Raw genomic sequence first — 16,869 nt, forward strand, 5'->3', positions numbered from 1 at the left:
ATGATTTTTCATTCTGCCCAATTGATCTCTGGATTGTGATGAGTTAACCATGGCAAGCCAAGGATAATCCCATATTGGGGAGCATGGATCACGTCAAGGATGATTTTCTCTTTGTTTCTTTCTTTGATTCTTATCTTCATAAATCATCGACAAGGGAATAGTCTGAAGAGTTACTGGACCTCCAGTCAAGAGTTTTCCATCGACTGCCTGGATGATTTCTGGGGTCTTCTTTTCAATACATGGGATCCCCCATGCACGAACCAATTGGGCGTCAACAAAGTTCCCAGTAGCCCCAGAATCGACTAGAGCTTTTTTTAAATAGATCTTTTTCTTCACCTGAATTCTTTATTTCCAGTTTAAGATGTCTAGATTGTGAAGGGTCCACTGTGACACCCAAGAGCAACCCTTCTCTGCATCTCGGGTGTTTTAGTTTTCCAAATCGACTGGTGCATTGGCTGCGACCTTCTGAACTGTGCCTTGCTTGCTCTTTGGTTTGATTGGACAATCTTTGACAAAATGACCCTTCCGCCCACAATAAAAACATTGTCCATTTTTTCTTGGTAGGTCCTTTTCATCTTTGGTCAAAGGTCTTCTGATGGTTCCAATTTCCATTGGTTCCGGCGTTCTTTCTTTCGGAGTTCTTGAGTCTCTGTTATCATGAACACGCCATGAATATTTTTCAGTCTTTTTGCGCATTCCTTTACATTCTGTTAAACGATGATCAAGCCTCAAGACAAGGTTTATTAATTCTTGACAGTCTGTAGGTTGTGGGTCGATTTGCGCTAAGATATCTTTTAGTTCCTCTTTGAGTCCGTTGTAAAACAAGACCGCTTGTTTTTTTCAGGCCAGGATGTCTCGGCAACCAGCCAGTTAAAGTTGGCTAAATACGACACTAGGTCCTGATTCCCTTGGCGTAAATCTAATAATTCACGATCTGCTGACTGTGTTACAGTTCTACGATCAAAAACTCTCTCAAACTAACGAACAAAATTTCTCCAGTTGTACAACAAGGGACTATCTTTACACACAAGAGGAATTGCCCAGATAGCTGCATCCTCAGACAGATATGATATCAAGAAAGCTACTTTGGACTGGGCATCTGGGAAAGTATGTGGTCTACAGGTGAAGTTTAGTTCCACTTGAACCAGGAAAGATTGCGCTTTCAAAGGGTCACCTGAGAAACGTTCTGGGGGAGCTAAAGGAATTGCGGAAGGGACATTGAGGGAAATGCTTGTCGGATTACTTCCAGAAGTCTGAGAAGAAGTACCTGGCCAAGACACACCTGTGGGACTTTGTTCCTTCTTCTCTACCTTATCTTGTAACTGACTCACTCTCTCAGCTAGGCTAGTAGTCAATTCTTTGGATGATACCACCTCTGCCTGAAGCTGGGTGATAGCCTTGACTAACTCATCCAGCGTAGCCATGCTGAGAACATCCACAAACTAGAAGGATAATAATTCATGGGCTCACTATTCTGTCAGAGTCACCAGATCCTCGGGGTTTGCGCATGTTCCCAATACGTCCACCACTGAACAGCTCCAAGACTCTGATATTTAAATCACAGAGGCTAAGAGAGTTCAAGAGGGGAAGAGGGGATTAGGAAGGGAACAGCTGGGAAGGAGACCTGTAGTAAGAAAAAGGTTAAAACACACAATATAAAACTCTATATGACTCTAAGCCTAGTCATCTGAAAACATGAACAACCTAAGAATTAGGATTAAAATGACTAAGTTTCAAGATGGCCGGATACCTGTAGGGGAATCAAGATGGATTAAATGAAACTTTCTAATTCAAGTACTTTCCTTTACATGAGAATCAGAAAAACATTCTGAATAAATTCTAAACCAGTCATATGAATCCTTATTTGAGAATGCATACTAGGACCATACAATATTGCATCTAGAAACTCTGGCCTTCTGTGTTCTTTTAAAATGTTTCAACACAAATTGCACATATTGCAGATCTATATATATATATATATATATATATATATATAAACACCATAAAAGGATTGTGCACCATGAATAACACAATATGGATTCAGGAAACAAATCACACAACTTGTCAACTCGAATATTACATAATAAATGTCTTAGAATAGTGGCATACAATGAACATCATGAATTAAGCTTGAGGAGAGAATCGTGCGTCTAGCCGATTCGAGTGCCACCATGTAAAATATTAAGAAATGGTAGCACGCAATGAACATCAAGGTTAAATCATCATTAAACGAATTGCGGGTCTTGCCGATTCGTAAGCCACGATGTAATTGTCAAGAAATGGTAGCGCGTAATGAGCAACAAAGTTAAATCATCATGAAACGAATTGCACGTCTTGCCGATTCGTAAGACACCATGTAAATGTCAAGAAATAACAGCGCGCAATTAACAACAATGTTAAAGCACCATGAAACGAATCGCACGTCTTGCCAATTCTTAAGCCACCATGTAAATGTCAAGAAATGGTAGCGCGCAATGAACAACAATGTTAAAGCACCATGAAACGAATCACGCGTCTTGCCGATTCTTAAGCCACCATGTAAATGTCAAGAAATAACAGCGCGCAATGAATAGCAAAGTCAAAACATCATGAAACTAATCGCGCGTCTTGCCGATTCACAAGCCACCATACAAATGTCAAGAAATGGTAGCTCGCAAAGTAATTTGTTAATCATTAAAGAATTAGGCCAAGAATATGAAAGTTCTCTATAACGGTGTCGGGAGGCCAGCCCAACCACCGTCTTACCGCCCAGAACAAGGATTAACAATGAAGAAATGAAGGGCAGAGGCCTGGAAGATCTAATAGGCCCCCGGGACAGGAGCTCAGAAAGTAGCTGCTGCTCTGCACCGGGGCCTCTGAATAGTGAGCACCTGGAGCTGGGCTGGCTCCCTTTTATAGAGTCTTGGCCCAGCCCACAACCACACCCAGGCATGCTGCAGGGAAAGTCTCTGGAAAGCCCTGGAAAGGGACCACCACCTAACACACTCTGAAAGTCTGCAGCAATACATTGCAAATGAACAGTATTTGTGAACACATTACAAATAAGTCTTCAGGATTAAACTCTGCAATGCAAAAGGTTAAACAACAACATATCAGCACAATGCATAAATTACGTTGTTTTGCTAGTGCTGGGTTTTTGCTTTCTGTCCGCCAATAGAGCGCGCACTGCCCTGGTGTGGACAGGGAAGCAGTAGTTTGGCAGTGTGGTGGATGAGACTCTTCAACAGTTGAAAAAAGATAATGACACTGCAAAGTCTATGGAGGACTCCTAAGGAGAGGATCACCCATGAGTGGAAGACCATCGGGGAGAGGATGTTTCTCTACTACAAAATCACATTAGGGGTTACAAAGCACAACCCAAACACAGTCATCTGTCCAACAATGGCAATGTCAGGCTCAGGCACGCCAGCCCCTTCATGGACGAGCAGAGTGAAAAGCACAACCCCACAGAGGAGGAACAACTCCCTCAAGAAATGTACTTCTTAGGGCTTCAACACCAGTGGGAGAGAGAATAAAATACTTCCTTCACAATTGTAGGAAGATAACCTCAGACAATTGGATTTTGAATATTTTAAAATGTAGGTATTGCATAGAGTTGGTAAATAAGCCACCGGTAAGGGGACCAAAGAAAAGAATACACTCAATTGAAAAAACATTTTGCCTAATCAAAGAAGTAGAGGAATTATTGGGAAAAGAAGCAATTGATTGATTTCCCCAAAAAGAGTTCAACCAGGGGAACTACTCAACATATTTCTTAATTCCAAAACCAGATGGAACCTTCTGGCCAATTCTAGACTTAAGGTTCATAAACAACTTTATAAAAACAAGAACATTCAAAATGACAACTCTACAAGAGGTCATTCCACAACTGCAAATGGGAGAAGTCCTGACAACACTAAATCAAAAGGATGCATAGTTGCACAACCCAATGAATCACAGACACCAAAAATATTTGTTTTGTAGTAAACAAGACACATTACCAATTCAACGTACTGGCTTTCGGAATAAAAGGCACTCCAAGTGTTTTCACAAAATGCCTTGCTGCGGTAGCAGCATATTTGAGAAGGCAAGGGATGCATGTGTATCCATACCTAGTGGACTGGCTAATAGGAGCAAACTCTTCAAACAAATGCAAAACAGATGTACAAATGGTGGTATCTACACTCTTCTGACTAGGATTTTCAATAAATACAGAAAAATTCTCAACAAAGCCAGAACAGGAAAATATATTTCTAGGAGAAAGACTCAACGTAATAGAAGCAAAGGCTTATTCCTGCAAGAAAGGATTACATCTCTACTCTAAGAAGCTGACCAATACCAAAAGGGACAGTGAGGACCATGGGGAAGATGAATGGGCAAAATGGCATTATGCATACCTCTTATCCCACATGCAAGGCTTCACATGAGACCAATCCAGGAATGGCTACAAACACAATGGTCACAAAATGGTTGTCTTGCAAAAAGTACAGGAAGAGAAAATGTGGTGGAACAGAACACATTTAACAGCTGGAAGACCTTTTATAGAACCAACTCCAAAAGTGACCATTACTACAGGTGCCTCACATATGGGTTGGGGAGCACATATTGGCTCTCTTGAAGTTAGAGGTGTTTGAAAAGATCAGGAAGCTGCACAGCATATCAATGTGCTGGAACTAAAAACAGTGTTCCTAGCCTTAAAAGCCTTGTAGAAGCAGTTGCAGGGAAAAACCATACTGTTACAAGCAGACAATACCACAACAATGTTTTATATCAACAAACACGGAGGAACACAATCCTTTGTACTATCAAAGTAAGCACAGGAAATCTGGAAGTGGGCACAAAAGAGAAAAATACACTTAACAATAGCATTTCATCTCTGAGGGAAAGACAATGTTCAAGAACACAAATTAAGCAGACAAGCTTCATCATCCCACGAGTGGGAACTCACTCAAAGAGTACTCAAACAGATCTTCGAATGGTGGGAAACACCATAAAAATACCTATTTGCAACACAAGCCAACGCAAAATGGCAATACTTTGCACCCAGACACCCAAACCACAAATCTCTGGGGGAATGCACCTTCGATGAATTGGTCAGGAAAATTTGCTTACGCTTTTTCCCCGATACCTCTGTTACACCGGGTAATCAACAAATGCAAACATAAGTTGAATCTGATACTTATAGCCCCATAGTGGACAAGGCAGAAATGGTACTCAGAACTAATACAAATGGCACATGACATCATTCAAAGATTACCAAAGCGGCAAGACATGCTGTCTGTGCAAGGCAGGAGAGTTCTCCATCCATAACCAGAATCGCCAAGGTTGGAAGCATGGCTCCTGAAGACATAGAGTTTGGATATTTAAACTTGCTGGAAAAGACTATGGCAGTTCTAAAACAGTCAAGAAGGCCAACAACTAGAACATTTTATATGACAAAGTGGGAAAGATACTCAAGGTGGTGCCAAAGATTTGGCATGTTACAACAAAACACTATGGCCCTCATCACGAGTTTGGCGGGTGGCGCTGCCTGCCCGCCAAACTCATACCACCATCAGGCGACCTGTGCTACAGAACACCGCCGGCCATATTAGGAGTTCACCGCAGGGCCTTAACATTGACACCGGCTTGTAATCGAGCCGGCGCCAATGTGTTAATAACTAACATAATTCGGGCAGTGGAAAGCGCAATGGGGCTATCCATAGTGGCCACTGCACTGCCCATGCCAAGTCTATGGGCAGTGCAGGGGCCACCATGGGGCCCCCAGCACCCCCTTTCGGTCAGCCTTTGCATTCCGCCATGCAAAGGCTGGTGGAAAGGGCACTCATAATCCCCTAGGGCAGCGCTGCAAGGAGCGCTGCCCTGGTAGATTACAACCGCCGAGACAGCCAGTCTGGTGACCCCCAGGGTCATAATGAGGCCCTATGTATTTTACAGTCCTAAAATACCTTACATGTCTCCTAGACTGCAAGCTCACTTATGCATCGTTAAAAGTTCACCTAGCCGCAATTGTGGCATACACAAGGGGACATATAGGAAGAAGCTTCTTCAGTACACTAGTCATGAAATGCTTCAGATACGAGGCAAAGAGAATAGAATCACCCAGACAAGTACCAGCACCTTCAGGAACCATAATCTTGTTTTGTCACAACTCATGAGAAAAACCTTTGAACCTCTACACTGGGCTTTAGTAATGATGCTTATGCTAAAATCAGCCTTTCTGTAGCAATGACATCACTCTGCAGATTAATTTAATTGTAGGTGCTTAAAATCCAAGAGCCATACCTGCAAATACAGAATGATAGTGTACTAATGAGAACAGACCCTTATTTTGTTCCCAAAGTTGTATATTACAATATCATATAAATCAGACTATTCAAATTCCAAGTTTCTTCGATGAACCAAAAAGTCAGGCAGAAAAGCATTACACACGCAAGATGCAAGAAGAGCAATTGTACTACACAGAAAGGACATAAATGAATAGGAAAACAAAATAATTATTTATTTCCCTTGCTAACAACAATCTGGGCAAACCAGTGAGTAAAGGTACAATTGCCAAACGGATTTTGCAAAACATTCACATATGTCATGCAAATGCAGGAGTACAGTTAAACAACAAACCAAAAGCACACTCAACAAGTTAAAAAGGAGCAACCATTGCCTTTCAACAAATATTCCCTTATGGGACATTTGCATGGCGGCTTCTGGGTCATCAGTTCATACATTTACAAAACATTATTGTACAGATATTCAAATGAACAAGGAAGCTCAAGTGGATAAGAAAGTGCTTAAGCATATATTTACTAATTTAAATCTATATTCAGCCCAACCGCCACAAGTAAAAAAAAAAAAAAAAAAGAAATACTTACAAAATCAGTGCACAGCATGTGAATCCAGAAGAGTCACGCTACAAAACAAAATGATTTCTTACCTCTCAGAGAAGCTTTCCAGCTTGAAGAATTTTCTGGATTCGCAAGAAACTCACCCACCTCCCCTAGAAAATGGAAGAAAAAAAAAAAAGAGAGTAGGAAGATGGCAACCACAAGGGGAGCTTTCGGGGAGTATGTATGATGTCACAGGAGGCTGATAAGGCACCAAATGGTTACTCTTTCAACTCCCAACAACAACCAAAAAAAAATGGAAGAAAGACTACAACTACATGGCAAGAATTCCGGACCCAACCACTAGATGGCCGAATAATGCACATCATGTGACTCCAGAAAATTCTTCAAGTTGCAAAACTACTCCTACAGGTAAGAAACCATTTTGTTATCTGGTCACACACTAATCCAACCCCTGAGGGTCAAGGCACCAAATATTGTGTCCCCCACAAGTTGCTCTCACAGTCTGTTTCCTCCTGTGTTCCTAATGTTGTGCCTTCTCAAGCTTTCCCATTAAATAAATTCTGCCCTTACAGATATCCTAAGCTTTCCCATCCAACTACTGCTCCTTTTGACATCTCCTGTGGACTCAGTTGACATGCCTGTGACCCTCCTCTCCAGTGCTCCTTTTTTGTGCCACATCCTGCTCTTTACTTATCATCCTGCTGGCCGTTACATCCGTCCCACGAGCTCTGCAGTGCCCCTTATCTCTGGCACCATTTTGCTGTCTTCACTGCCACCTTCCATGTCCCTTGACTCAGCCTCCTGTGCACCAGTAAGCACACTCACACTGCCAGCCTCTGGTCTGTCCCTGCTCCTGCTTCTCCAACTGTTGCCAATGATTAGTGCTGCACTCGCTTTCCTCCCTCTGCCCCACATTAATGTCAGGTGTGGGAGCTCCTCTCTTATGTGGCACCCCTTGCCGGGTCCAGGCCCCTGCTACTCCTTTCTTCCTCCTGGCGGCACTTGGCCATCTGATACAGTTAATGCCAGAGCTGTTTGCTCCTCGTCCTCAAACTCCTAAGTAGCTGTGAGCAGGCTAAGACTGCCACCACTACAACCTCCGAAAAGCACCTCTAGGGATCAGGCCTACTCCAACCACCTGGCCACTGTAAGATCCTTGCTCTCTGTCTTGTAGAGTACCTTGAGTGCTGCCATTGCAACCTGCCACTAATCCCTCGATTCCATTAATAGTTCACTTCACTAATGCACCAGCACTGTTAACCACCTCACTGCCAATCAGGCCTACAATGTCTTTTAAACCTCTAGACAGTTGCCACCCTCTGCAAAGAACAGTTCCTTTCCCTGAACTCTGCACCTTAACTTCCTCATCCACAACCCTGCCTCATACTGTCCACTCGGACTGTCTACATCCCGAATGGGGCATGGTGAGCGTTGTGAGACCTTAGCAGCCTCATCGCTCCACTAGCAAGAGCAAAGTGATGGATGGAAAGCTTTAATTAATCTCAGCCACTGGCAGTTGCTCAGGGCTGCACCCCAGTCCATCGTTATTTGCCCACTATGCCACACTAGACAGAGGCGGGTCATATGCAAATCAGTCTTGGGCCTATTCCAGTAGCAACAGTCCAGCCCAAGTTGTCAGACCAGGTCCCCTCCAGATAGGAATAGAACACAAGCATCCCCAGACCGGTTTTGGCCTACTTAGGGCTTGTCAGTAGGGCATAGTTTGTGGCCTATGGCACAGTGAACACAAGACTGATCTGTGGGCATATCTGTCACACTTAAGGCACCTACTGCAACAAAAAAGTGAAGGATGGAATGGTTGAATTAACCTTACCCAATGAAAATTGCTTGGGGCAGCATCATAGGTCCATCATTGTTCACTCACTGGGCAACTCTAGACAGGGACCCTTTATTTGTAATTGTTGGAAATGGCTTTTCTGCAGGGTCACCCCCAAACTTTTTGCCTTCCTCCTTCTCTTTTTCTTACCTCATTTTGCCCGGCTTTAGGACTCTGCGCACTTTACCACTGCAAATCAGTCCTAAAGTGCATATGCTCTCTCTTTAAAACATTGTGACATTGGCTCATACCCAATTGGCTTATTTAATTTACTTGTAGGTCCCTAGTCAAGTGCACTACATGTGCCCAGGGCCTGTAAATTAAATGTGACTAGTTGGCTGCAGCACTGGCTGTGCCACCCACATAAGTAGCCCCCTAACGATTTCTCAGGCATGCCACGGCAGGGCCTGTGTGCAGTTTGACTGCCTATTCGACTTGACATTTAAAAGTAATTGCCAAGCCTTAAACTCCCCTTTTTCTACATATGTGTCACCCCTAAGGTAGGCCCTAGGTAAACCCTAGGACCGGGTGCTATGTAGATAAAAGGCAGGATATGTACCTGTGCAGTGTATCTGTCCTGGTAGTGTAGAACTCCTAAATTTGTTTTTACACTGCTGTGAGGCCTGCTCCTTTCATAGGCTAACATTAGGGCTACCCTCATATACTGAAGGTATCAGGTCAGGTCTCCAAAACATGAGGATTTGGAGACCTGATCACGTCAGAACAATATTAGGGTTATGGGAATTCACCATTCTTCATGGAAACCTTTGTAGAGCAACCCCTAATAGACTACAAGGCTGTGCTACCTTCTCAGAAATGTTTGTTGTGGAGCAAGCTTCTGCTTCCTTGCACACAAGCCTATCCCGGATGCCAGAGCACGACCAATCATCATTAGACTTCTCAATTATAAAGACTGAGGTGCATCCCTTCGCAAGTCAAGCGAGAAATGCACCCTTAAACACTTCTGTGCTGAAATCTCCTTATACCCAGATTTTGCTGTGCAGGTTCAAGAAGCAAGGAATTTGTTTCTACCGGTTAAGAAGAATCTTCAGTCTCTCAATATGGAATTCAGTATGATCTACCAGCCTGTTTAGAATCAATGTTGCTGGGGAGGTGCGCTTGTTCAGCAATCCTGAGCAAGCTATGCAGCTAATGCCAGGGTCTAAGCCGTCCTTCGGCGTCTGGAGAGGATGCCACTGGCTCGTTGTTGAGCCAAGAGGACCACAAACAGTAACAGTAAGATCTGTGCCTTTTTCGATCATCTCTGGTCACTGATTGGATGAAACCTACATAGTTGTGATGAGTCTTCAGTCTCTTGTGCTATTCTGGATTTACTGATTGGTGTTGTTGTCTGTTACCTTATACAATATAAGTGTATCCCTGGCCATGTGGCTGATAACCGTGTAATGCTAAACACTTGATGAGTAAATTTCAATTTTGCTGATCCTGTGCATGTTGGATATTCATTGCAAACCAACCCTTTGCCCTCGTAGATTGAGGCATACTTAGTTGATCTGACTGGGGCTTGGCATGAAAGAAAACCAAGAGAACACATTCCAGTGCCCTAGTCCCCAAAAGAGATATGTCTAGTTATTATGTCAATGCCGGACGGGAAAGCTGCCCACTTTATTACGGACTTCCATAAATAATTTGTCGCATAACTAACTCCTCATTTTATGGCACTGTTTGAGGCTTTGGTGGAAAGGGTATGCCTCTGCCCTCACCCCGCCTGAGGCTTTGATTATCGCACTCTTGAAATCTGATAAACCTGTGATTCTCTGCCATGTCGTCTGCTGTCGCATTTTAATACAGACACAAAAACATTTGCAAAATACTACACAGGTATTCCCGGGAGATTAGCCATACTACCGATGGGGTAAATGGTATTGATTGATAGATGTCCATAGTGAAAATTGTGGTATAACTGACCTTGCAATACATTTGTCTGAACATACCAAGTGTCTTTACCAAAGTCTTCTTTAAAAACCTTCATCAACTAATGATTCGACTGGCAACTCCGGGTCGCATGGACCACAGTTGTCCTTCCTTCTGAACAAAACGGCTTGATACCCCCTGATTTTGAGCAATACTATTGTATAGCACAGTACAATTTGCTCACAAACGGTTTCACATTTCTGTGACAAAGCCACATGTGACATTGGAAAGGGATGGAGCAGCCCCCACAAAACTGGCAATAAAGCTATTAAAGAAGCCTTATAATATAGAGTTCTATAATATAGAATTTGCGCTGCAGTTAGAGCTGCGTTTCCGGTATTCCTGGCTGAACTTGCATCCCTAACAATGCTCACATACAAGATATGTTGAATTAGTTCATCACACACAATTTCCTGTCTGTTTGCGCTATCCTGGATCTATGCTCCCGCAGCCCCTTTTAGATCGCAAAAGCAATTGCTAACGAAACTATATAGAGAAATTACGGATTAGTTAAGGACTTAATGCTGGCCGCTCAGCCATTAGTGAAGTGTATCTACATGACAGCCATAGACTGATTCTCTTTAAATTTAGAGATTTTACCACATTCCCGAACGATTATGTAGGTGTGGCCTAAGAGCGGACTTCGACTTCCTGTGCTGTCGTAGCAGGGGTGCAAGATTTTTACGCTGAGCTTGGGCATGCCCTGTCAGTCATACATTAATATTGATTGACAGTATTCTTGAAGCTTGTTAAAATGATCAATGTACATGTGGGGCCGGATCCTACAATGGCGCTGTTAAGATATGTAAAAAAAATGTTCCAGAACATGTGCGCAAATATAATGCATTGGCGATGCACTGGGGGAGAAGTACCCCTCCGAATCTGGCTACTTGGGTCAAGGGCTTGATAAGATTATAGCACACAATGTCGACAAACTTTACCATGCTAATAGCTGCCAAATCATGACCAAAGACTTGTGGGAACACCTATAAACATATTTGGCAGATAATAGCCCAGCGGGTTAAAGAATAGATATTTGTGTGCCCTATACACTCCCTTAAATGTTTGAAAATGTGACAATTTGAATGAAGGTTGGAACCATTAATCATTTACTATTATCATGTCACCATGATGCAAACATGAACTGCTTCTGTTTAAGACACAAGAAGAAAATACTACATTGCGCATTGTGTTGTAGAAATAACTACTATACAAAATAAATGTATGAGTCCAATCTCATACAAAATAAATCCGTATCCCTATATTAAATCACTAACCAAACCACATGGCTTTAGGTTTAGAATGGAAATAAGGATTCCATCATTTATGAGACTGGGCAATAAATATCATAGAAAGAGATGCTCTATTGCTAAGCGAGAAATTTCTGCCACCAAGATGGAATGGAAGGCTAACCAGTTATGGATCAGTTTTTGTGCATTCAGAAAAAAAAGGATTAAAAAAAACTCGTACCTAAGATAATCCACTTTTACATTTCGTTTGGCTTGTGAGTGGCATACTAGTTTATCCATTTCCTGATCAGTGGCGGCTCAAGACGATACAGATAGAATAGACAAATAGCAGTTGTGTGTAACTTTCTAGTTCTACTTTCAAATCAAAACTTAAATAAATGCATAACAAAAAGTATTGCATTTGGGATGGGATAGACAGTGGAAGGGGGCGTGGATGACACACTGAAGAGAAGGTGGGGATATGCAAATTGCAAGTGAAGCGTCTTCATCGGCATTCGTCTTTGAGAAATGTTCCTCCATCTACAGACCTGCCGGTTGTGGTACTTAATGTCCCCTCAGATTCTGTATGTTTAATGTCTGGAACCTAAAACTGAACTTCATATGATTCTTTTCATTATTTTAACCTTTATATTTGATACAATCAACAATGGCCTAGTAAATACTGATTAAATATTCCACTGTTTGTGTTAGGTTCGAAAGACTGATCACTGAACTTCCTTGAACTAATGCTTACAAAATAGTTTCCTTCTTAATTTTTATGTTCAGGCTTTAAACGCAGCAGACGGCACCGTAGTACCATCACCAGCAACTGAAGATTTAGAAAAGCAAATTTTGCCTACTTTAAATGGTCTTGTTGCCAAAAGAGGAAGCATAAAGTATGTGTTGCCAGACGAGGATGAAGATATCGTTCAAGATGATCAGGTAACAGTGTGCATGTGTTTCTTCGCAGTGTAGTAGTCATTTTTTTTACCACTTTGTAGTGCAAGCGCATTTTTGGAGCTATGGCCCACAAAAAAAGTGGCGCCATTCTGATGGATACTAGCTGCAAATTCATCACCCTGCGAATATCAGCAGGCACCAGATTGAATCTGGAGACTGTTTCTGTTGTGCAGCTCAATATCTGATAGAGACAACTAGCTGCAGATTCCTTATCTTAGAATTCTCCCCAGGCATCAGACTGGATCCAGATTTTTATTTTTTTTCCCTCAGCAGTACCTCTGCATGTCGGTAGAGGGCATCTAGCGACTCCGCAGCAATGTCGTCCCAGGAAATGACATCAGCGAAGTCCATATATTCCTTCCTCCTATGTGCTGACTCCAGTTTCTTCTTTCGGCGCAGCAATGCGGATCCGGTGCCTCGAGTACCTCGGGCCCTTTTGGCCTTTTCTACCTGACGTCTGGTATTTAGTATTTCTTTCTAAATACATCATAGTGTATATGCCTTGTGGGTTTAAGCCCTTTGGCTCCTGTTCCCGGCAGATGTCGGCCACGGATCCTCATTCCGTCTGTTTGTGGTGTGTGGATTCCAATCATGACGCCGACGACTGCGACGCCTGTCATTGTTTGAAACCGAAGTCTTAAAGGGAGCATCGAATGAAGCTCCTTGCAGCTAGTGCAGACAAGCCCTCTTTGCGCCGGCGTGCAGTCCGTCTTTGTCTTCACAGTCCCAGGAATGCCCCAGGAGTCGTTCTTGGATGGTTCCGTCGACCTCGGTTGGACCCTTGGTGTCTCCAAGTAAGTCTTCCCAGGTGCCTGGTGCTCTTCTGCACCTCTGCCTCCGTGTTCTCCTGCTGTGGAGTATGCGCCCGTGTCGACCGCCTCCCTACTGCTGTATCCCGGCACCGAGGCAACTATGGATGATATGGGATGTTATTATCTGTCCCTCCATTCTATCTTTGTTCCTTCCCCTCCCTCTGGAGCTATTTCAGGCCCTATGGAGGTGGCAAGTGTTTTGGCGGGGTCTTCGCTGGTGGTTTCCACATCGGTGCCTGCTCACGCTCTCGAATCCGAATCCGGAGTCGGATCAGCATTGGTGCACAGCCTCGTGTGACCTCTGTCTCTTTTGCCTGATCCTCTTGCCCCGATGCCCATCACGGCCCCATTGGGTCAGTCGACTCTGCCTGACGCGCCTATATTGATATCTCCGGAGTTGAACAACGCCGCTTCTGAGGAAGCTTCCCCGACTCGACGCTGGTCGATGTCACCACTGATGCTGAGAGTGGCGCTGGGGAATTTACATGAGGCTTCTGTGCTGGGTCCACTTCCTTAGCCTCCTGCACATCCTCGTACTCCACATATGGGGTCCATTCCAGGTTCATCCTTGAATTGGTTGCTTGATTTGGGGACTGCTACTGGCCTAGACTCCTCACCAGCGTCTAGCCTGCTTTTGTCCCCTGGATTGGTGGCAAAGGCCAGCTCTGCATTCGCAGATGTTTTTAGGCGGGTGGCTGATGTTTTGACTTTGCATCTTTCTATGGTGCAGTTGTCTACTGATCCATTGCTATCTTTTGATCCGGATCAATCCAACTTCGAACCCGTTCTGCCTTTTTGCAAGGCTCCCTACGACATACTTATAGGTGTCTGGAATCAGCTTGTCTCTGGTCCTTCGGTGTATTATTCTATTTCACACAGGCATCAGCGGGCACAGGAAGACCCCTTGTGTCTTCGCCACCACCCTACTCCTCGGGGGTTTGTAACTTAAACTGCTTTAGGCGTTCCTGCTCTGGAGCAGGTTCCCCCTACTCCATCTAGCTGCCTAGAATCACAGCTTCTAGGCAGCTAGATGCAGCAGGCAGGCGTATTTTTGCCTCTTCTACTCCCGCTCTTCGTTCCACCAACACTGCCTGTGTATGGGCCCGTTTTTCCCATGGTCTTTAGGACTCTGTGGAACGTTTACTACCATCGCTTTCTAACAATGTTTGCCCTGCTCTGATGTATGTGATCAGAGATGGTCAACAGGCTGCTCGACTTGCAGTTTGATCCGGCAGGGCTTGGTTGGCGGCTTCCAACTTTTCCTCTCCAGTACGAGGTGCTCTACTTTACATGCCATATTCTGCCTTGCGTCATTTCCATGACTAGTGTCCTTCCTCTTCTAGCAGATGTGCTCTTCTCTTGCGAATATATGTGGACTGTCATGTTCCTCTCAGGTGTGGGTCCTGTTACATACCCCTTCTCTCTAGCTTGTTCTGGTGTTTGTTACGTTAGTTGGGTCGCTTCAGACTTGTTTTCTTGGTAGCGCTTTTGTACTTCATGTTAGGTCTTTTTGCCCTTCCTTTGGTGTGCACAGCGCTATTTCTATGCTGCTGCTTCTATCAGCAGAGCAGTGGTTCCGGGGCATATCTACTGCCTCGACTGGAGCAGCCTCCTCTGTAAAGGGGGTTGATTCCACAGCCGTATCAGTAGGGTTCCACCATATTTGTCAGTATGTCTACCTTTCGCTTACATCTGGCGGTACCTCGCCGTGATTGGTAGTGTCTCTACTTCTGAGGCTGGCAGAGTGTCCTCTTATTGTTCGGCCAGCTTCCTGGCGGACATTCTGCCTCTGCTTGGTCTTTTCATACCACAGTTCGTGGTTTTCTTTCTGTTATACATTCTGCCGACATTGCTTCTCCTTTGGTTTACCCTAGGCCTTTTACCTTTCATCTCTGTTGCTCAGAGATTGGGTTGGACATTCGCTCTTTGAGCTTTTGGTAGTAGATGCGATTTTATGCATTTCTCTTGTTTTATTCACCATGTGGACATATATTGTTGTACTCCTCCAGGAGCTAATTCTTACCTACTTTTTGTAGGGTCTTTTACCAACTGGTGTTCCTTACTGTGCTTCTAGGAAGTTTTTTTTTTCCCCATTCTTCCAATGGGTTTTTCATTTTACTTCTTTTCCTCTCATATTTGTGCTTCTTGCAAGTTCCACTCCCTGTATTTTAGGGTGTTCTTGGTTCTATCGTAAACACTGTTGCTCACATTTCTTCCAGGGTCATTAAGTCCTAGATCAGTGATTGTGCCTTCTACATTTTGAGGCACTGACTTCCCCGTCACAAGGGTTCAGTGATTCCCTACTATTACTTTAAAAAAAATATATATATATATTCTTATGTAGTACTGTAATGATACTGTACAGTTTCCTAAGGGGTACTTTCCTCTATTTCAAATTGTTTTCTTGACATCTCCTTTCTGCTCATTACTGGGCTGGATCCTCCCCGTGCTCTTGTTCATGGGTTCTTGCTTTCTTTTCCACAGGATGTTGTGGATTCTTTTACTGTACTCCCTCTTCTTGAGGCAGTGCAGTTCCTCTTTTTGGCCTTTCCAGAGGTATCCTTTATTCTTGGATTTTATTCCTGGCACCGCTTTCTCCAATCCCCCTTCTTTCACTTTCTTAGAAGGTGTATGGTGCTACTTCCAATACTGGCTTCTGCAAGATTTTACGACTTGCTTGGTGCCCTTTTTTCCCTTGCCGTCCTGGTTCATGGTGATGGCCTGGGGGGTGTAATATCTTTTGTTTCCTGTTGTTGACTGACGACAAATAGTTTGGTCTGTGCTTGCCTCTAGGGCTCCTCCCCTAGTGTTTCTTATCTACTTGGTCATTGCTACTTATATCAGGGCTGTGGTTGTTGACACCCTGCATTTTTCCTATGTTTCTGCTTTGGCATGGACCATGGTTTTCTTTCAACATCTTTTTAAGCCTTCGGGACCTGGTCACTGACATCACTCTTTTCAGACTTTTGCCTCTTCACAGGTCTCCGATTCCATGTTCTTCCTACCCTCATATTCCTTATGGGTGCCATGATTAACTTACTTCGCGGTTTCAAGGAGCTCTAGCTTGGTGGCTAGGTCTACTGCTTTTGGTGCAGCCAGCTACCCCTCTTCAGGGGTTCAAATCTCACCAATGCTCCTAAATTTTAGCAGGCTCCTTCCATTATTATCTTTGCTTTTGTTTTGCACAGTTCTTTGGCTGCCTTGGTAGGCTGTTGATAATTCTGACTCCAGTTCCCCTGTCAGATTGTTTTCTGGCGTTCACATTTGCTGTT

The 16,869-nt window shown here is 43.8% G+C and overlaps 1 protein-coding gene across 3 annotated transcripts in view; it reads left to right on the plus strand.

Annotated features, from left to right (window-relative positions):
- LOC138261913 (ATP-binding cassette sub-family B member 5-like) overlaps window positions 1-16,869 on the plus strand; it is a 987,125-nt gene that overhangs the window by 746,056 nt on the left and 224,200 nt on the right. For all 3 annotated transcript variants that reach the window (XM_069211477.1, XM_069211478.1, XM_069211476.1), the window contains one exon: window positions 12,612-12,767. In XM_069211477.1, coding sequence (XP_069067578.1) covers window positions 12,612-12,767 — 156 coding nt within the window. The remainder of the gene's footprint in view (window positions 1-12,611; window positions 12,768-16,869) is intronic.

The sequence above is a fragment of the Pleurodeles waltl genome, chromosome 10 (genome assembly GCF_031143425.1).
Source record: "Pleurodeles waltl isolate 20211129_DDA chromosome 10, aPleWal1.hap1.20221129, whole genome shotgun sequence".
NCBI lineage: Eukaryota > Metazoa > Chordata > Amphibia > Caudata > Salamandridae > Pleurodeles > Pleurodeles waltl.